Genomic DNA, 22,061 nt, shown 5'->3' on the forward strand with positions numbered 1-22,061 from the left:
GGCACGGCAGGAAAATGGCGGCAACAGGCAGGGTGTGTAGACGACCGCCTCGAACACGAGGAGAGAGCGAGAGAGCAAGGGGCGTGTCGCACTGCCTCTCTCATGGGGTTCTTCGGCGCCAGTTTTGCATTTCCGGGCTTTTCAGCCAATCAGACGGGACCTAGTCCTGCCCCTGCTTCCGGCCACGGCTCCTCCCCTGCAGCAGCTGCTCCCCCCCCCATACACACAGAGGGGGTTCAGTGCCGTGTGGAGACACCGTTTTAAGTCAGTTTTGTCGGCTGACTCAAAGGACATTTCATGTTCGTGTAAGGAAATACCTGGTCCTTCACACTGTCATCATGATGGGATTCACAGAGCTGCTGCTGGACCCTAGATTTCACATCTGTCAGTTGTCATCAGCTTTGCCTTAGCTCTGCAAGTTATTATTTTAATGTGTGGTTAAAGTACAAAATACATTGTCCCCAAGCAGTCCTGTGGTACACATTAAAGGAATTAATTAGAGGGTGTCACAGGCCACTATTGTATGTAGTTTCTTTTGAGACCAAAAAAAGGCTGGGAAAAATAATCCATATTTCAACCTTTGCATTCTTGCTCAGAGTATGTGATTAGGGTGTATGAAATCTATGCATAACTTTCTGCTTTAAAATTTTGGTCTCTTATTGTTCCACAGAAGAAAGGACAACCTCCTGTCCCACACCAAATAGAAACCCTAAGGAAAATGAGTGAGCTACCTCTAGCAGTGGGTTTCCAGTACAGGGTTATAAGCTTCAAAATTTACTTTTCTACTTGCAGATCTTTTCTAGGTTTTATTTCAGATCTCTCTCTCTGACTGTTGGAGTATTTTTTTTAAATATTAATTTGTCAGGAAACTGCACCAAAACAAATCAACAGGTCTGACAACTTGCCATGTAATAGCACTAGCTTGGGGATGGCTTTCTGTGTAATCAGTAAAAGGAACAGAAAGTCTCCCCCCCTTCTGCTGCCTTTTCCCCCCTAATAAAAAGGAGATGGCATCAGTACTTCACAGTGTCAGCAAAGCTTTTTTACAGTTGCTGACCCTCCTTGGTAGAAAAGGAGCTGTAGCTGATAAAACTGTGTCACTTCATCCTCATTAGGATGTAACTCACTCTAAAATTCCATGTTATTAAACTGCCCAGTTTACACCAGTGGCCATATTTTAGTGGGTGTAGCAGGTAGTGTGGGGTAAATCCATCTTTAAATGCCTGGACTGATGTTACCTTTGTTACCAAGTCAGTGTGTAACTGACTTCTTCATGGTCAGAGAACTGTCTCTGACTGAGGTGAAACTGGAGTGAGGAGGATGTCCAGGGAGGAGCAGAGGAGGGAAACAAGGGTCTGGTTGTGGACCAAGTACTTGGAGTGGAGGATGGAGTGGCAGCAAGGGGATGTCAAACCAGTTCCCCTGTTTAGAAGTGATTTAGCTGAGATGTACAGGAAGAAGAAAGAAACGCAAGTGTAATCAAACCTTCTACCCCTGCCCCTCAATTTAGGATGTTTTAGGGAGTGCAATTTAGCTCTTAAAATTACAAAAATGTTGATCCATTAGAGAAACAAAAGTTCACAAACACCAGGAAAATTATTTATTTAATTTTTTTTTAGTAACCATTAATCAGTTTGAGGGGTTTTAAAACGCTGTTAACTTAAGTGATTAGCTGTGTTTAAGTAAGCTTTGATCATTTCTAAAGGTGCAGAAGTACAGGAACTTGTTTTATTTTAATACAGCATGGTACATGTTTGATAATAGTGTATTATAGTATTTATGAAGCTACAGAGGTGAAGTTGCATGAAAGAGTTTTTTGCAAAAGCTTCCAGTATGATAAGATACCTATTCCTAAGGAAAATCCATGAAAATATTATCTAACTTAACATTACTTGAATCCCACCAGGAAGCTTTCTGCATATTCAAAAATGTAAGAAATTCCATCAACTTGGTGTCATCTTGCTAATAAAACTCAGTAAAATTCCCTGGAGACTTTCTGGCATTAATTTAAGAGCCTCCCCGTTGTGAAGGATGGCTGGAGAGAGCACAGCTCAGGAGGGGGCCTGAGGTGATTGTGTGATGCACAGAAGGCAGAGGTACCCTGGTTCTGGGAGTGCTGCTTCCCAGATGCAGAAGGAAGCTTCATGCTGAACATTAAGCACCTGACAGGAGACTAGCAACACCTGATTAATACAAATTTTAAGCAGCTACAAAATGTTCATTTCAGTTTTAAAAAATATAGAGAGGAGTACAGGACAGAAACTAAATCAAGGGAAAATGTCTCTGTCAGCTTTGACTGGATGCTTAAGCACTTGAAGACTATTTCTGTTACCCATTTGTTGATACCAGAACTGAGGCCATACAATAAAGTAAAATGCTATTATTGTCATATTTTGTTCCTTTCTTAATATTCTAATGCTTATTTTACTTTAATGACCCTTTGTTGTTCCATATTTAGTATATGTCCACAGAGAAATAGCATAAATTATAAGGTACTACATAAGCTCATAGCTGTTTTGAGAACAGGCTTGTTAATTTCATCATTCTTTTCAAACTCTGTTTCTTGGATCAAGATTTTAGAAAACGTGTGCATGAGAACTGAGTTTGTCTTAAATACAGAATAATTATGGCAAAATTGCTTTCAGGTAGATTGTTTTGAGACTAAAGTAGTATGGCATGTTTGATATGATTGCAGAATACTGGATTTCTTGAATAACACTAAGTCAACTTAAATGTAGAGGTCAAAACAATTTTGAGTGGTCTCACAGGCTGTGACACCTCTTTGTTTTTTCTGCAGAAAAGCGTCTTTCCAGAGGCATTTCCCACGCCAGCTCAGCCATCGTCTCCCTTGCTCGGTCACATGTGGCAAATGAGTGCAGCAATGAGCAGTTCCCTTTGGAGATGCCCATCTACACATTCCAGCTACCAGACCTTAGTGTATATAGTGAAGATTTCAGAAGCTTCATTGAACGTGACTTAATTGAGCAGGCAACAATGGTTGCCTTGGAGCAAGCAGGTGAGTAGGTACTTCAGATGTCAGCACCTGGGCAGTTTTAGGTTGGCTTTTCTCATCCTGCTCCATCTCTGGAGCTCGTGCATCCTACCTAGGGAATACGTGCTGGAGAGTAAAAGAAGATACGGTGCTCTTTTCAAAATTGCACATGCCCTGATCCTCTATTTCTTTTCAAATATAATTAATAAAACAAAAAAAGGGAGGGAGGAAGGAAAAGCCGGAAGGACTGATGGGGAAGTCGTGCAAGGCAGAAGGACATGAGTCTGGATGATCAGAAGGGGTTGGTGCCTCCAGTTCTGGTAGGGAAATTACAGTGCAATGACTAATAAAGGAAACATCTTCAGGTTCTGTTGCAGCTTGAGAAAAGAGTTTTAAAATATGTTTTACATATTAATTATAATTTTGTAATAAGAAACTAAATATTTTTCAAGTAATATGTCATTATTGCCATGGAAAATAAGTGAAAAATTGTTAAATTACTTTTATTTCTGATTTATTAGTATTTTAATGTTGTAAGTCAGTTTTGAAAGATACAGAGAAATGTATTTTAACTGGGTAACTGTGCCTCATGAAATAGCAAGGGTATTAATGAACCATGAAATGAACACATCTATATAGTGAAATGCTCAACTCTGATGAGATAAAGGAGTTATAAAATCAGATTTCACGGTTGCCTGTGGAATATTTTTGTGTGTGGCTTGTGTAATGCTGTGTATTCATCTGAGAGTTAATTGTCAAAGCTCAGTGCATAGTCATACTGTGTGTGTTCAAACTGCTATTGATCAGGGCACTGCAGCATAGGATTTAGGCAGGATATCTGCTGATCTGTTGTCTCAGTGAATACTTATGCATTGTCATAGGCTCATTTTTTGGCTTTGGCATTTGAAAAGCAAGACATAGATAATGGCATCATACTTAAGAAAAAAACAACACATTAGAGCAACCAAAACAACCCTCACCCAACCAGGATTCAGAGGCCTGCTTCTGGAAAAACAGCAATATAAAATATTGCAGAAGTGCTTACAGGCATCTATGAAATATGAAAGCTGTCAGCCACCTAACAAGAAAATACATTTAGTTTCTCTAAGAACTAGGTAATACAACAAGAGGTGGGAAAAACAGGACGTCTTTTCCTCTGCCAAAGACTGCAAATTCCATGGGGCTACCAGAAAATACCTTCCTACAGTGTCATTGTTCACCTACCCGTTTCAGTGGAATTACAGCCTTTGAAGTTAGTTAATGCAAGAGCACAAACAAAAGGATCACAGTGGTTTTCTGACCTTAAAATCAGAGAATATGTGAATTTAGGGCTGACATCTTCTTCTAATCCATACTGAGCTGGCTTTGAACTGGAAACAGAGCTGCCGAAACTATGGATTTTTCTGCCACTCAGCATTCCTCTCTCAAATACCTCAAAAAATTAGAATAAATAATTTATTATTTTTTCACATTTATTTAATTTGGGCAATAATAACTTGGCTCACACTGGGAAAGTCCCTTCCTCCCCCGGGCCTCTTGCATCCCGGAAAGGAGGGTGTTTTCACCATTTGAGGTGTTTGTGGTTTTAATCACAGGTATTTTTGTAGCCTACAAAAACAGTTTACTTATCTGAGCATTTCATGCAAATAATCTGGAACTTCCTGGGAAACAGTTCTTTAGTTCAAAGAAATTAAACAGCTCAAATAGGGAATGCTTAAGAAAATAATGTAAGATTTGGCATTAAGTTTCTGTTTAAGACAAAGATACTTAGTTTCCTTTTATTTTTTGCCAATTTTACACATGATACCCGAAATGGAGAGTGTGAATTAATAGTAAAGTCACTTAGCATTAGACATTTTAATGTCTTCTACCAACAGAGGGCCCAGTTTGACTGTGGTTTGGTCAATGACATTAAAAAATTAACAGATAAGGTGCATTCCCTGCAAAGAGACTAAAATCTGTTTCATAACAAAACAAACCCCACAAAGGACAGTAGCTTCTGTAGCTGGGGTTGGGGATGTTGCTAAAGGAAGAGAGAGGTGTGTGCTTGCATTCATGGGCCTGAATTTGAAGAGAAAGGATTAAAAAAAGAAAAACTGATTAGGCAGAAGGAGGAGGAACTTTGTCAGGAACATAGAGCAACTTGCTGCTCACAAAGCATTGATTGAGAGAGCAAAAATACTATTAACAGACTGTGGCATGAGGTGTCTGAAGTGGCCCTATGATCTGGATGTCTATGAAAGTCTCAAAGGTTTTTGTATTCTCTCTGTACATGCTTAGGCACTTGCTGCCATGACATCCGTATGTGAAAGGATGTCCAGGTTAGATCCTACCTGTACTGAAACTCAGAGCAAAATTCCTGATTTACTCAGAAATACTTTGTGAGTTTATAAAGAAAAGGCCCAGATAAAGGCAGGATGATTTACTCTCTGCTGCTGCAGGCTGTCCTCTACTCCTTGTGTGATTGCTTTCTGCATATTTCTTTTAGAGGACAGAATTCACCACAATCATCTTATGAACAGCTGTTGATGATGGCCTGAATTGGAATGAGGTCAACTTGTAAGTAACATGCAGACTGATCTCTGAGCACCCTTGCAGGAATCAGTCTGGTCCTTTGACAGAGGATGGCTCAGAGAGTGGTAATATTAAATGAGGCCTGTGTGAAAGGAATTTTATAATTCTAAATATTTTGAGGCAGCAAGTTAACTTTCAATATATGGACTTGTTCCCCTGTGTCACTAATGTGTAGGCTGACACAGGGAGAGAGATTAGGAAAACTACTTCTGCTGTACTGATGACTTGAAGAAGAACCATAGTATGGGCAGAAGGAAGGCTAGTCTAACACAGGATTTTAATAAAAAGAGAAAAAATATTTCAGTTGCAGTGCTAAAATATAATTCAATACAAAAAATAAAAGTAAACTCTATGATCCTTCAAGGATACTGTTTTCCTACACTTTTCTTTCTGTGCTCAGGTTTGAGAATTTAAATAGTTATGGGCAAAATCAGCAGTAATATTGTTGAGTTCAGGTTTCACATCCCCAAAATCAAGTCCACCAAAATTCTGGAAATGTTTCATTTCGAACTGTTTCTTTGTTAAAGACAAATTGATGCCTTCTCAGGTTTTAGAAACATTTTCTTATCCCAGAATTTTAAACAGATTTGCACATGGCACATGCAGGGTGCTGGGATAGGAACCATTACAATTACAACAGTACTGTATTATGTGATTTCCTGGCTTTGAACTGCATGCTTGCGTGATTCAGTTCTGGTATGATGACAAATATTGTGTCACAGAGTAGGATAAAATGCAATAATGTCATAGGAAACAGTCTGTCTTGGGTTATGAAAGAAACAAATGAAGAAAACAGGTAATACTAGGTCTGCAGTTATCTGCATCAGTTATCTCCAGCCAGTTATATCTAGTCATGTGTTTCTGTGCCATCTTATTTTATCATCTGTGATTTGCATTCTGGTCAGTATCCTCTGTGACAGTCTGTGTTGCTAATGCATCAGGCTAAAAGAGAGGCATTTATTTGATTGCTCAGTTTTACTTATTTGTACATGCACAGCTCAATGTTGCATTTCAAGGACATCAGTAAATATGAACGGCCTTGCAAATGCTACTGTGAAGCTGATTCCATCATCTAATGAGAACTCCTACAAGAAGGTCCTTTCTTTCAAGTTCAGAAACTGTATTGGGAAGTGCCTTATATATTCACTTATTCTAAAGAATGAGCAGTCACTGATTAATACAAGCCCATTAGAAAATCTGTTCTTGTAGTTTTCTTCATGTCAATACTTGCAAGTACACATTTATTCTATGAAAAGACTGAAACTAAAAATAAGCAAAACAAATCCTCTTAGTCATGTAAGAAACACATAAAGCATAGAAGCAGCTCTGCTGCAATCTGGATTTGAGGTTCCTGCACCCATGGCAAATTGTATGTATGACTGTTCTGAGTGGGCTGAGTTGACTTTGCCAGGCAGTGCTGTGCACACCCCAGAGCAGTTCTTGATGTTGGATTCCAGAGGGGAGCTGGTGAGTGTTTAGGGGAAACCACTGCTTTTGAGAACGTACGGGGTGTCCAGACTTCAGCTCCCATTGCTTTGGGAGTTGAAAATGTTCTTCTGCAACTTGCTGGTCATGGAGGATGGATAAGTAAGATACACTGGAGAAAGGAAAGCCTGGATTTAGCCTAGTTTCTTAAGGAAACTGAGCTTGTGCCACTGTTTATTTTTTAGAGAACTGCCAGTTTCCAGTTGATGAGGCATCAGGGGCCGATACTGAAAGTCAAGCCAGACCCCTGTTAATACTTGAAATGGGTTCTTCTGCCTTCTTTTTGAGCCACTTAGGTCATGTAACTATCTGGAATCCTGTTTACCGACTTCTCATAAATCCTGTGGCAAGATACAGTATTCCTGTGGCTTGCAATACAATATAGAGGCTTATGAAAAGAACAGGTAAAACTTTCTAGTGTCTGTTAGTACTACTCCAACTTTATTAATATTGTGGAGCAAAGCCCATGCTTTAAAATATTTCTTATTACTTGTCCTCAGATGCTGAATTCTTGCCCTAACAGTCACATAAGACCAGCTTCTCTTCACACCTACAGTTGTGGTCTGCACTAGGATAGGTCTTGATTTTGCATCTTGTCCTGGGAGTCACCAGATACCAGATTTTAAGACGGTGTTATTGTCTGTTTTCTAGAGTTTGCAGAACTTTCTCTGAGATCCAGGTCACCTTCCTTGCATGGAAAGCAATCTGGTTCTGTATCAGAATGTCTGTCTGTTTCCTGTTGGGCCCTGCAAATGGGAGAGCAGGGAGAGCCAACATGTGCTTCCTGTTGTGTGAAGTCCATTACATACTATGTAGCACAGGACTAGGATAGTCTTAGAATACACAAAGAGTTGGCAACCTTCAGCCATGGGGGATACTAGATTCTGTTAAGCTTTCTTCTGGGTTTGCATTTTAAGACTTGAGTGTCATGGCAAGATTGTATGTTTGTGTCTGCCTCTTGGGTTGTATATTGCCCGATCGTAGACCTGGATAGGAATTCTAATCTTGATCTAAATTTAAGATCAAATTGTAATGTACTAGAATATAGCTGTATTAATTCTCAGAGTATTTTTGCTGCAAAACTAGTGATAATTTTCTTGAAATTGTCAGGTTTTTTATAGACTAAATAGATTGCTGAGAATGTAAGAAGCAAGATCAAATAGGAGACCCAACAGAAGGAGAGTGAGAAATTAGTCTAATGTGTCCATAGATATTGTTATATAAAGCAGACAGAAATAATGCTGGCACAGAACATTTTCCAGTTTTCCCTTAAGCTCCACTTTCCTGTTTTTTCCCTAAAGGTATTCACTATAAACACTAGATATGAAAAATGAGAATATGCCACTTTTTGGTTATAATTCATGATAGTCCTGCTCATTTTTTAGTCAGCCATAAGTTTTGTCATGTTAATGAAGCCCTCAAACGTGTTTTTTTCAGTAATTTATTAAAAGCAGATGACTCTTATAGAAGCCTCCTGTTATTCAAAATACTTGTGAACACCAAACTTGGACATTTATTACGAAGAGCTGGTAGTTAATCTGCAAAGAAATACCACACATTACCCCCATAAGGCCTAAGGTCTGTCTGGTATAGGTCTTGTAACTGTGCTTTAGGCAGCACCTTGGTAATACCACCAAAACATTCTGCAAAAAACAGGTGGCAAGTTGTTGTTTCACAGCCCACAGACACAGGAGTTGCTAAAAATGACAACTTGTTATTTCAGATCTTTTCCAAAGGCTGTCCCATAGTACTTTAAGCTTCAATGCATACTGAATTTGGAATTCAATCAGCCTAGTCTGAGATGTTGGACATTAAAAAACTACCTGCGAAAATCATATGAGGCTTACCAGATGTGCTTAGTTATGGATCTGTTTTGCATCTTTACAGTATAGCAACTCTCAACCCTTACTAACTAATTGATATTTAATTACACAGTTCTTAGTACTCAGAATAAGTAATTAAGGGCATCTGTTAAAATGTTATTGTACCAGTTTTTGCACAATATGTATTAGCTGCCATTACAAATAAGTTTCAATACAATCTAATAATGAAAACAAAATAATGAGAAACATTTTTTCATTACTTGAACTTATTTCTATTTTGGGACATTTAACTTTAAATGCAAGACTGATTAATATTTTCTCTGAGCTTTCAAGTAAAGGAATTGGGAGAGAAAAAGTCTGCAACATAGGACAGACATAAAAACAAAGTAACCTAGGCTGCCTATTGCATAATTCATTCAATTATTCAATTGTACATTACCCACAGACTGCCCAAAGTCTGGACAATATACTGTATAATATACAATACACAATATACTCTGTCTTGAAAAATATACCAGTTCTACTCATCGTTGTTAAACATCTTCTCTTCCTTATCACCAAAGACGTTACAGGATCATTCACATTTGTGCTCTTTATATTAGAAATGTTCCCATTGGTATTTAATCAAGACCTGACACCCCAGTCAGCTACCACATGGTAGCCTGTGTGCCAGGAATTACGTACTCGCATTGTTGGTTTTGGCACCAATACTCTTCATGGCTTTATTTGCTTCATGTAGATACATCTGTCCTCCTGTTAGTGCTTTTAATAATCCATTTCTGATTTATAATATTAAACCATGCTTCATGTAGCAATGAGGGCTAAGTGGCTCCCTACATGTTCTCAAAGAAGAAAGCTCCAGGCTTGCCTGCACCTTGGGCTGTGTATTCTCATTTTAATTCTCTGGTAGTGTAGCTGTTGATTTTGATTAATAAATACATATTACTTTTGCTTTTGAGATTTTATTACTGTAACATAATCTGTCTTCTGTGTATGGGAGGCCAATGTCAGTTATGGTTGGGAACTGATACCAAGATTCAGACTAGTATTTAGGTAATGAACTCCTTGGGAATCCACCCCCAAATGCAGCACAGGAGAATGGAAGATGCAAATTAATTAAAAGCTGTTCCTTTTTCCAATATACGCTTGGAGAATAGTTAAAGTTTATTTGCCTCTTATTTCGAATCTTTTTAGCTTTCACTTTTATTTGGCAGAATGGACTGTCATGATTACCCTTCAGCATGACATATCCTCTCCATTATACCTGTTCACAGCACACATTTAGTGCCCACTCCACCAGGTTAATATGTGCTTCTTTTTCAGGACGATTAAATTGGTGGTCCACGGTGTGTACGAGTTGCAAACGTCTGCTTCCCTTGGCTACAACAGGGGATGGAAACTGTCTCTTGCATGCTGCATCTTTAGGTAAGGGAGCGTCTGCACATGAAACCTGCCAAAAATTATTACCACTTTTCTTCCCAAGAAAAGCTCAGAAACACATGGGATACACAGCCTGATTCTGGAGCAATATATTCCTCAAATTTCACTAAGTATTATTTACTTGAGGCATGCTTGAGGGGTGAAGGTAAAAGCTTTATCAGGTTAGAAGAGTATAATAGAAACAATATCAAAAACCATATTTAATATAAATCAGTGATTTGCATTTTCCTTACAGAGCCCAACCACACACCTCTGGATCAAGCAAACACCAGGTGCTGCAGGATTGTCCTGTCCTCATTGTGGGCAGGGACTTGCCTTCATTTGTTAAACAGTTCTCTTGCTGTCTTCAATATGCAATATTTAGCTGTTGTCACTGTTGGTTCCTTGTAGAGTTTTAAGTATGTGGGAAACGGAGCTTGGGATGGATTAAAATAATTTCCAATTTATTAATTTTTAATATAAGATCTTTGAAGCTATTCTTAAAATCAATAGAAACATATGTGGTGCCTTCTATATCCTCAGCTATTATGAGGAAAAAAACATATTTTTGTTGCAGTTGCTAAAATATTTCATCAGTGGAACTAAAAAAGGTGCGTTTTTAAAAAACAGTTTTTTTCAATATTTTGAAGAGGCTTTTTTTTTATTAAATAAGTATTAGGAAAAGAACTTCTGCTGTTTCCAAGGATCCTTTCATCTTTGTCCATTTCATTTTTATTTAGGAGGAATTGTGTATTTTTTACAGCAAATGTTTGGGGTATTTTTGACTTGCAATGTCTTAAGTAAACGTATTTAATGCCAGCAGCTGACAATATGGTAATTGAAATGTGGTGGTCTGTGGGCATGTCTTGGTGAGAGCTCTGCTCTCATTCACTGTAGGTTACTGTTCTCAGCTACATGAAGACATGTTATTATCTCTTAATGAGCTAGAAAGCCTATGGCTGGTTCTATTTTTAGACTTCTAATCATCTTGAATGCTTGCTCCCTTTGGCTGTTGAAGCCCAAGGGAATTTCCCATTATGCTGTGTGTAGATGGATGCTATTGGGTGTTGGTATTGTTAGGGGTTCACAGAGGGGCCTGCAGTTGTCACCAGCATTCTTGTGCCTCCAAGGTCTGTTGGCAACTGCAGATATAATCAACCTGTGCGCTGAATATCCCATTTCTTGCAGCCAAGTGAAGTTGCCTGCAAGCAAACACTGAAACAACTAAAATCCCTGGTCATTCCTTAATTGGAGATTAAATTTTGTTACAGTTCCCTCTTGTTGTTCATTAGCTTATCTAGATTGACTGTTGCTTGGAAATAATAAGTGAATTATTTGCCAAGGAGAATCTTAACTAATGTGTGAGCTACGCTTCTTTTGCTAATAGAGTAATATTAATTGTCTTAGTACTTACTGCTTGTTTCACTGTAGCTGCTTTAAAACTGCATGTCAACTTGTGCTACTTTAGGGATGTGGGGATTTCATGACCGGGACCTGGTTTTACGTAAAGCTCTCTATACCATGATGAGAAGTGGAGCTGAAAGGGAAGCACTGAAAAGAAGATGGAGATGGCAACAGACCCAGCAGAATAAGGAGGTCTGTATGGCCTGAAGACAGTCTTGTTAATATAATTTAGGATCAAAAGTTTTCTTCTGAAGTTTGCTGTGAAAGTTTTCTTTGCTATTGAATTCCTTGTGCTTCTGTTTTGTTTGGGGAAAGAGATACTTGTATTTAGAATTTTTGTATCAGAATGCAGATGTGTTTGTAGCTTTGTGGGCATAAATACACAGTTTTGTGCCTTCAAAGGTCTAAGATGAGTTTGGAACCTGTAGGAAATCTTGGCTGCAAAAATTCCATGTCTCATTTAGCTATCACAAGCATTATAAAATTAGTGGATGAAATCCACAACAGAAAGATTGTCCAGAATGGTGAATTAGGATTCTTAAAGGTGTGACCGAATACTGAGTGGATGTTTCTTAACTAAAATAATCTGTAGGTTTGCTTTGACCACTGATTAAAAGCTGTACTTCAGCATATATTATTATCTGAAGATGTCTGTGCCTAAACGGTGGCTATAAAAGCCTATTTCAGAAGTGATCCTGAAAGCAAGCAAGTGAATATGCTCACATGCTTGGGACTTACTGTAGTCTGCTTTTTGTTGGCACCAGTGAGTGAGTGTACAGCTTAGCTGTGACTGACTCAGCTACATCAGGCTACCTGAAAACAAAAGGCACAGAAGCACTTACCCTTTCAGCTTTTACAAAGAGGAGGAAAGCATCAGCTGTCCATTGAGGAGGGCATTCATAGTAGTTCCATATATTGAGGAAGAAAGCAAACCTCCAGAACCGGGCAGGAAAGCATGCTAACCATGGTTGCAAGGAATTCGGTTGGGTACGAGTAACTGAATCTCCAGGAGGGGAGCAGTGTGCTAGCAGCAGACCCACCTCTGGAAATCTCAACCAGTGCAGTTAGGGGTTCAGATGTTTTCTAGTAAGTTAATATTCTTTCACCTGAATAGAAATACTGAACCACTCATGGTCCTACATACTAAACCCCATCATGTATGAAGTTCAAAATAAGTTAGTATGTAAATATTACTACAGAACTCCACTTACATTTTGTACTAGCATAACGGTAAAGGTATTTCATTCTCTCCCATAGTCAGGTTTAGTGTACACAGAAGAAGAATGGGAACGGGAGTGGAACGAACTGCTTAAGCTGGCATCAAGTGAGCCTCGTACACATTTCAGCAAGAATGGAGGCACTGGTGGTGGGTAAGTGTTACCTTTTGTTCTCAATAGGAAAACAATACGGTGCAGATGAACCAAGTTGTTTATAGGACCATCAAACTGCCTTTTCAACTGGCTGTGATTTTTTGGCATGGTAGACTTATCCCATTGTAATGTTAAGCATTTTGGTTAAGTTTCTTTGTACAGTTACTACACTAACTTGAGGTTACTTTGCATCCAGAAGTGTCTGGATTTAATAAATCCATAAATCCTAATTTATTAATTTCTGGAACAAGCATGTTGGCAGTAGCATTTAGCTTCAAGTGTCTTGTCTCACTGAAGATATGTAGCTTCTGTTTGAGGAAGACTTGGCAGGAAGATTGCCACTGCTCAGGTATTTTCAGTAAAAGATGGAATGGTAGAATAACATCACATTTTCCAATATCATTCTAGGAGAAAGCAGGTTGTGTCTGGATATCACCTTTTCTGTGCTTCAGCACAGCTTCAATGCCATCTTCTCATATTCATACATTTATTTAATTCCTTTTTTTGCTTTATAGTTCAAAGATAAAATCTTCAGAGAGATCTCTTGAGGTCAAGTCACACAGATACTCTTCAAATTTTCTACTCCTAAACTGCAGTTAATCCTAAACATACAGGAGGAAGTAATCGATATTTTTGGTATTAAACCTAAAGATTAACATTTGGATGCAGTGTCTTTTTAAACAGAAGCTGAGTATCAAGTTATACTTTGAACCCTTCTGAGAAAGGGTTCAAATGCTACATCAATCTTTGAACAGTTATAAAAAACTTTAAAAAATTAATATTGCACTGATAGGGAGAGTTGCCCTTTCTTTGATTCTCCAAGCTTTTATTATGCCCATGTAACATAGATTGTGCTCTCAAATGCAAGAATTCTTTTGTAGGGGTCTTTATTTCAAATTAAACTGATTCACTGTGATCCTAGTAAAGTTTGATGTGGCTGGAAGGTTTGGATAGGGTTGGTTTGCATTCTCAAGAACCCCATCAGATTCTTTTTTTGTCTAATTTAATATCTTTTATCTAGATTGATTCCACAAGAGGCAGGCTGCTTGCAGCTACTTTGATCTCACTCTGTGTAGTTGCAGCATTTGCCTGTTCCTACCCACTGCTAACAAGGAAAGTGTGTTTGCTTGAAGACCAGTTTTGTACGCATGTTTAATCTTTGTATGATCTCAGTAGCATCTTAGCTTATTACAAACTTAATTATAAAATTAGCTTATTATAAACACTACCAGAAAATGTGATGGTTGCAGGGAAAACCCAGTACTGTCTACAGCCAACATGCATTTAGTTTACATGTTCAGAAGCTATTTGAAAAAATGAACAGATACGTATTTGTGAAAAAGGTTGGGGTGTAATAGTATCTACAGCATTTAAATGTGATGCACATTCAGAATCTGCTTTAAATAACTCGTGTGATAAACCATCCCTTGATTTCAGTGCAGTTGTTTCCAGAGTACAGGATTGTTGATCAGCCTTAAGAATGCAGAAACTTCAGGTTTTGTGTCTAGTGTTTATCATTTAAAGTATTTTGTGTTTGTTTACTCAGTGCATCTTTTTCTCTGACTACAGTTTCCCCTGGAGAAAATTGCATGTGGTGAAAAGTAAATAGATGAATTAGGGCACACAACAAAATGACAGTGATAAAATCTTTAGAGTGTATTCTCTGGGCTTTGGAAGAATATGGTGTTTTAACTGTGTGATGTCAAGGACAGGTAATTCTACTGATGTGGGAGAATGTTTAGAAAATTGCCAGCCATAATACGTCTTGTTTTCTTCTATTTTGAGGCTAAAAAAACAGATTGGTTTTCATTTTACTCTCTAGTTTGTTTCCTATGTTGTAGATATTTTCCTGCATTTCCTGTATTGATACAATTTAGTCTTCTAATGAGGTTCACTTCACATTTCTATTAAATTTGGCCATTCACCACCATTCTTTGGCCTTTTCTGTCTCTTTCATGTACTATGTTGTTTCAGTATCTACCAGTTAGAGATGTCCTCAAATTTTGCCTTTGCAAGTAAATCAACTGTCTTCACCTTTAATTCCCAGGTACTTAAACAGGGAGTATCACTGTTACATAAAGAATTAACTGGAATTTGTTTTGATGTTCTCATCATGGTTTGCATTTATCTTATTGAAAACCAAAGTAAGGATAAATAGACAACTGCTCATTTTTCCTTTAAACTAGTAAAAGAGGAATCAGGCCAGAAGCCTAGCCTATTTCTCTTTACAGTCATTCAAAGACAAAATGAATGTGACAGAATGAATTATTTTCTCAACTTAATGTACCAAAGTTCAAAATAAAGCCCTTGAGAAGGGAAAGGAACATCAAAATAGTATTTTTGAGATGGGGTATATTACATTCTTAATACAGTACCTGACTGGAGAAAGCTTGCAAATGAGTCTTTGAATTGTAGATGAGACATTCTCCTTTGGTGTCAGAATTAGCTGAAGCATCAGAAGTTGTATCAGCTTCAAAAGAATTCAGTGACAAGCCTAAGTCTGGAATTGTGCTGCCTCATTCATCTGCAAGTTCCTTTTAGTTATTTTTCAGAGTGAGCTACATGTAAAGGAGATCAGCAATTGTCACTAAATCTCCAAAGATTTCTTCTCTTGTTCTGATGCTTGGAAGCTGGAAAAAGATGATGGGAGCACAGACAAACCTGACTCTTTAAGTTCTCATTTCCAACACATAGAGCCCTTCAAGCACTAAAGCAGAGCAAACAAATTAACTGTGAAGCAGATTCTTGTTTTTAAATAGATTTACACATCTTTCTCTAAATTTTTCTCTAAAGAAATTCAGATTAACATAATTGTTTCGTTTATCTCCCTTTACAAGCAAAACCAGTTGTACTGAATTGAAGCAACTGCTTTCAAAAAAGGCAAGAGTCTTGAATCCTCAGGTTTTTTTAAGGACCTAACTATTGCAATCCTGCTAGAGAGAAAATTCCAAACCATTCCTTTATTTTGTGGATTATTGTCAGAGATTTCAAAGCCTGCTCTATTGCTAGATTTAATATCACTGTTATTTACTTCTTGAAAATCTTGTGAAACTGAAAGCTAGATGTTGTGATGTGAGCTAATATAGATTTTGAAAGTGGATGACACTCTTACTTACCATTAACTCTCCCCTTCTAGCTAGTTGTCTTCTATGCTGTTGACACTCTCTTATTAATAAAGTGATTTTAAATGGGGAAGAAGGGAGGGAATATTGCTGTCATCTTCCTGTGCTGTCATTAGTTTTATTTAAGGCAGAAAACCAGAGTATTTAAACAGGAATCGCCTCTCAAAAACGTGTAATGTCTGAGGTTTCAGACTTTGTTGTATGTTCCTAGTATTTCAACATGCAATCCTTAATGTGTTCATCAAGACCCTCATCTTGTAAATAATTCCATTCCTGTTTAATTGTTCAGTGTATGCAGCAGTTACAGGGTACAATAGAAAAAGGTTCACTGTAACAGTAAATCTATTCCTTAGTAGCTAAAATTTGTGATTGCTAATAAATCTTTTAATGTGGCCTGTTTTCATTTGATGTAAATAATTCTTAAGCCAGACACAGCCTGGACATAAACACATTGGTGTGGTAATTGGAACATGGTAGTTCAGACACCCCTTGGGATCTGAAAGCAGTGGGTATCCCATAGACCCTAGAAAAGAACATGAAAGGCACCTGAGGAACCAGAATTGTCATACTAAAATTAAGTACTAGTATCTGTGTAGTTACTGGGTTTTTCCTTATTTAACAAGTTTTTTGTTGAATTCAAGATACTTGCCATTTGACAGATGGTTGCATTTCAGATGCCACAGAAGAGGTTTTACAGACAAGCGTGTGTTCCCACGCTATTAAATGCAGAATAACAGACAAGCCAAGATTATCTGGGTAAAGTTGATTTAGGTTTTCTCTTTTATTATATGCCTTGCAAACTGCTTCCTACATATTGATTTTACCTGAGAAAAAAAAGTATTTATATTTTTAAAGATTAAGAAATAAAAATTGGAGCTCAAAGCATTAACATTCTGTATCTCCTTTAGTCAATGCAGTATAATTTTTCCCCCCCTTGAAGAAGGGAGATGTCCCACTAATATGTGGGGTGTTTTTGAGTTGAAGCACCTTGCTGAAATACTGTGTAAGGAAATCACAGGTAGGTTCCTGCAACTACCTTTAGTAGGAATTTGTACGTGCTAGTAAGCTGTGGCTGTGGTGTATGTTGGTTTCAATTTTGGGATTTTTAAGCAAGGAAAGAAGGGGTTTCAGAAATTGGATGGTGGCAGATCAGGATATGAACTGAGATTTCATTCTGCTCTCATGCTTGTACCTTATCACCAGGTTGAAGAACTCAATACTTGTCATGTTGGTTCAGTCCCCCTCAACTGTCCACAGACAGTGGCCTCTTGTTCTGCGTGAATCCTGAAACTCCATCAAAAAATGGAAATAGCTGTTAGGAGTCTGTTGGACAAACTGAGGATCTGGAGCGCATGTGTATGGGAAAGAAAAGCATTTTTCTGAAATTCCTGTCGCAACCAGTTGTCTCCACTAATAGGCATCTTGTTACTCAGTTTTCCATTGTCTTCTGCCATTGCTTGTGCCTTTCAGACATCAGGTTATGAATACAACAGAAACTGCCCAAACCATCCCAGGTAGGACTGGGATAGCTGAGTCTCTTTTTTTAAAAAAAAAAACAAACATTGTGTGTACTTGTCTTTGTCAAATTCTTTCAGTAGGTAATTTATTTATTTTGGTCAGTATTGAAATTTAGGATTAATTATAGTTTTGCCACAAACCACCATGCTGGCAGCATATTAACACTTCATCCTTTTTTTTTTTTTTTGTAGAACTAGATGTTGAAAAGTGTTTTCACCAAGTAAGGATAATAATTGTTTATGTTTATGGTGGATCAGGAACTGGTTGAAAGGAAGGAGTCAGAGAGTTGTAGTCAATGGGGCAGAATTTGGTTGGAGGTGTGTGACTAGTGGAGTCCCTCAGGGGTCGGTACTGGGACCGGTGTTGTTCAACATCTTCATCAACGACCTGGATGAGGGTATAGAATGTACCCTCAGCAAGTTTGCTGATGACACTAAGCTGGGAGGAGTGGCTGACACACCAGAAGGCTGTGCTGCCATTCAGAGAGACTTAGACAGGTTGGAGAATTGGGCGGGGAGAAACATGATGAAATTCAACAAGGGGAAGTGCAGAGTTTTACATTTGGGGAAGAACAACACCATGTCCCAGTACAGGTTGGGGGCTGAACTGCTGGAGAGTAGTGTAGGTGAAAGAGACCTGGGGGTCCTGGTAGACAGGAGGATGACCATGAGCCAGCAATGTGCCCTTGTGGCCAAGAAGGCCAATGGCATCCTGGGGTGCATTAGAAAGGGTGTGGTTAGTAGGTCAAGAGAGGTTCTCCTCCCCCTCTATTCTGCATTGGTGAGGCCACATCTGGAGTATTGTGTCCAGTTCTGGGCCCCTCAGTTCAAGAAGGACAGGGAAGTGCTTGAAGGAGTCCAGTGCAGAGCTACGAAGATGATTAAGGGAGTGGAACATCTCCCTTATGAGGAAAGGCTGAGGGAGCTGGGTCTCTTTAGCTTGGAGAAAAGGAGACTGAGGGGTGACCTCATCAATGTTTACAAATATGTAAGGGGTGAGTGTCAGGGGGACGGAGTTAGGCTTTTCTCAGTGATGACCAGTGATAGGACAAGGGGTAATGGGTGTAAATTGGAGCATAGGAGGTTCAAGGTGAATATCCGAAAAAATTTTTTTACTGTAAGAGTGACAGAGCACTGGAACAGACTGCCCAGGGAGGTTGTGGAGTCTCCCTCACTGGAGACATTCAAAACCCACCTGGATGAGTTCCTGTGTGATGTACTCTAGGTGACCCTGCTCTGGCAGGGGGGTTGGACTAGATGATCTCTCGAGGTCCCTTCCAGCCCCTAAGATTCTATGATTCTATGATTCTATGATTCTATAAGTTATACATTTGGTCTAATGTTGGAAACAAAGACCAAGGCATGTTGCTATCAGTGGACTGATAGATTTGGAAGAGAAACAGAGAAGGTAATCTGGGGGAACACTGGAGGTGAAAACTTTTTGTAGATGGCAACATTTATCTGTCACCATTAACTGACTTCTGTTCAGGAGAGTGACTTAGTATCTACTTTTTTGCTTTATGGGTGATTTATCTGTATCTAATGTTCAAGAGGCTGTAGATGAGCCCAGCAGTATAAACTTAAAAGTTATAAGTCATACTAGTTTTCTACTTTGACTTCTGATTTTGAGATGTGAATCTTACAAGTTAAGAAGTATCAATTATGAGGAAAGAGGGATTTAAGCTAGGCCAACAGTTAATGGACTGGGGATTAAGTGTGGGTTTATTAAGGATTACTAGAACTATGAAGTTCGTAGAGTCCTTATTGAGCAATCATCTTTGGTTTTCTGCTTTCTGAAATGTTTCGGTAATATTTGGTGTAGATGCTATCTGGTTTCAGTGAGCTATGGTAACCTAGATTTTTCTTTTCTACAGGTTGTACCTTACAATACCTTGAATTAGTGTAGTAAATATGCTTATTTGGCAAAAGATATCATATATACGACACTTCTGTCTAATATATAAGTCCTTTTTAAACGCTAACATTTGTTTTGCTCTGTGCCTTAACATCATTCTAGCACTAATAATACTTTTATTCATGTTACATCTCTTTTTAGCTGGTATGTTTCCTATAATGGATGTCAGGCTTCTAATCTGCAACCCTAGGATCTCCTTGGAGTTCTGTAAAATCATTTGCCATGGACTATGAAACCTCATTGGCTAATTCCTTTAGTACTCTCTGATGGATTTAATCTGGCCTTGCTGATTCAAAACATTAATTCAGGTGCATTAGAAAGGGTGTGGTTAGTAGGTCAAGAGAGGTTCTCCTCCCCCTCTATTCTGCATTGGTGAGGCCACATCTGGAGTATTGTGTCCAGTTCTGGGCCCCTCAGTTCAAGAAGGACAGGGAAGTGCTTGAAGGAGTCCAGTGCAGAGCTACAAAGATGATTAAGGGAGTGGAACATCTCCCTTATGAGGAAAGGCTGAGGGAGCTGGGTCTCTTTAGCTTGGAGAAAAGGAGACTGAGGGGTGACCTCATCAATGTTTACAAATATGTAAGGGGTGAGTGTCAGGGAGATGGAGTTAGGCTTTTCTCAGTGAATACCAGTGATAGGACAAGGGGTAATGGGTGCAAATCAGAGCATAGGGGGGGTTGGACTAGATGATCTTTCGAGGTCCCTTCCAACCCCTATGATTCTATGATGATTCTATGATGATTTTTCTCTAAAGATGTGTGTTCCTTAATGTTACCAACAATTCAAAACAAAGAAACAACTCTTCAGAGTGCAGAAGACGTTTCAAGTGCTCACATTGTCTTCCAATTATATTTTACATCCAATTTTAATTTTTTTTTTATAAATTCCTTCCTAAGAACAGAACTTTTGTCTTTGTCTTAAATTACTTGCTCATTGTGAAGCTCATTGAGGATTAACTCTGTTTAGACCTATGGAATACTCCTCAATAAAACATTTATTTTACTCTAAAAATGTAGTATTATCTCTCAGCTTTTTCACATGCTCTGTATCTGCTCCAGCTAAATGAAGAGAATGGAAATACTTTCATTAACTCATGTGTTAATTAGATCAGACTTGAAGAAAGGCAATGTAAAGGAAAGACTTGGGGTTCTCTGGAGTGCTGTCTTGCATTTTGTGTTCTGTTCTCCTACCAGAAAAGATACTTGCATTAATTCTTTCTGTGGGTTTTCTGAAACACAAAGCTCCACTGGCAAAAGTGCTTGGCCTTGTATCCTCAGGCTACCTCTTGATCTATAGTCCTTCTGAATTCTGTAAAGAGAATTTTCATCTTATCTCTGGACAAATGGTGAAGAGGAAAGGGATGATCCTACTTCCAGATGTCTCTGTTTTGTTGTCTGTAGAGGCAGTCAAGGCGAAATGCTTTTGATTTTAGATGTCTGAAGTAGGTGAAATTAGTCTCATTGGAGAATCTAATAGGAAAATAGATCTCCAGGTCCTTACACAGGTACCCCTCCCCATATTAAAAAAAAATGTTTGGTAACAATCGCAGGAGAAAAAGTTGACAGCTCTGTAAGTTAAATTCCATCAACTCAGGCTGACATTCATGTTTCTTACATTCCTTGAGTAAACTCACTTGTATTTTGTTCAGAGGAACTAGAAAAACACCTTTAATTGTAGAGTCAGTGTGCTAAGGGGCACATGAAATAATGATTTTTGAGACAAAAGCACATTTACACCAGGAGCTTGGCTAAGAATTACCTCTCATGTTCCCATTAAGCTGCCAAACAGTATGAAATAGTAACAAATTTTGCTGACTGCTAAACTAGGGTGGAATCTGAAAGTGAAAGCATTTTCTCTGTTGCTACTATTTTATTTCATTAAAAATCTATTCTCTTTTCCAATTTCTTACGTTACCTATTTCCATAATTGAAATATGTGTTTCAAGAGAGTGGGAATATGAGTGACAAGGAGGAAGAAGTAGCTGCTGCAGTATGTTTGTTCACTACAGTTTCAGTGGTTGGTTCCAGTTGGTTCAGAAAGTTCCAATGTTGTGTCTTTCAGAGTTGATAATTCAGAAGATCCAGTGTATGAGAGTCTGGAGGAGTTTCATGTCTTTGTCTTAGCACATATTTTGAGAAGACCTATTGTTGTAGTAGCAGACACCATGTTACGAGACTCAGGGGGAGAAGGTAAGAAATGGATGGGCCTGAGTAAACTGAATGGTGAACTATCACTAACAAAAGACCCAGGGTAACATACCATAGTGTTTCTGGGATAGCTGCTGCCTTTTTCTGGGGGAAAAAAAAGAAGCAAAATGATAGTCTGTCCAATGCTATTAGATCAAAGTACAAAAGTACAGGATAATTATGTAACTCTCACTTAAAATCTGTTTATCATAGATATTTACTGTTAACTTAATAACCACCCGATTACAAAACAC

General features: G+C 38.5%; 1 protein-coding gene across 1 annotated transcript in view; it reads left to right on the forward strand.

Annotated features, from left to right (window-relative positions):
• Nucleotides 1–22,061, forward strand: part of OTUD7A (OTU deubiquitinase 7A) — an 82,682-nt gene that overhangs the window by 51,201 nt on the left and 9,420 nt on the right. The window contains exons 7-11 of the mRNA XM_009994396.1: nucleotides 2,798–3,016; nucleotides 10,198–10,299; nucleotides 11,762–11,889; nucleotides 12,955–13,067; nucleotides 21,683–21,810. Of these exons, the coding sequence (XP_009992698.1) occupies nucleotides 2,798–3,016; nucleotides 10,198–10,299; nucleotides 11,762–11,889; nucleotides 12,955–13,067; nucleotides 21,683–21,810 (690 nt within the window). The remainder of the gene's footprint in view (nucleotides 1–2,797; nucleotides 3,017–10,197; nucleotides 10,300–11,761; nucleotides 11,890–12,954; nucleotides 13,068–21,682; nucleotides 21,811–22,061) is intronic.

The sequence above is a fragment of the Chaetura pelagica genome, unplaced genomic scaffold (genome assembly GCF_000747805.2).
Source record: "Chaetura pelagica isolate M959 unplaced genomic scaffold, ChaPel_1.0 scaffold222, whole genome shotgun sequence".
Classification (NCBI taxonomy): domain Eukaryota; kingdom Metazoa; phylum Chordata; class Aves; order Apodiformes; family Apodidae; genus Chaetura; species Chaetura pelagica.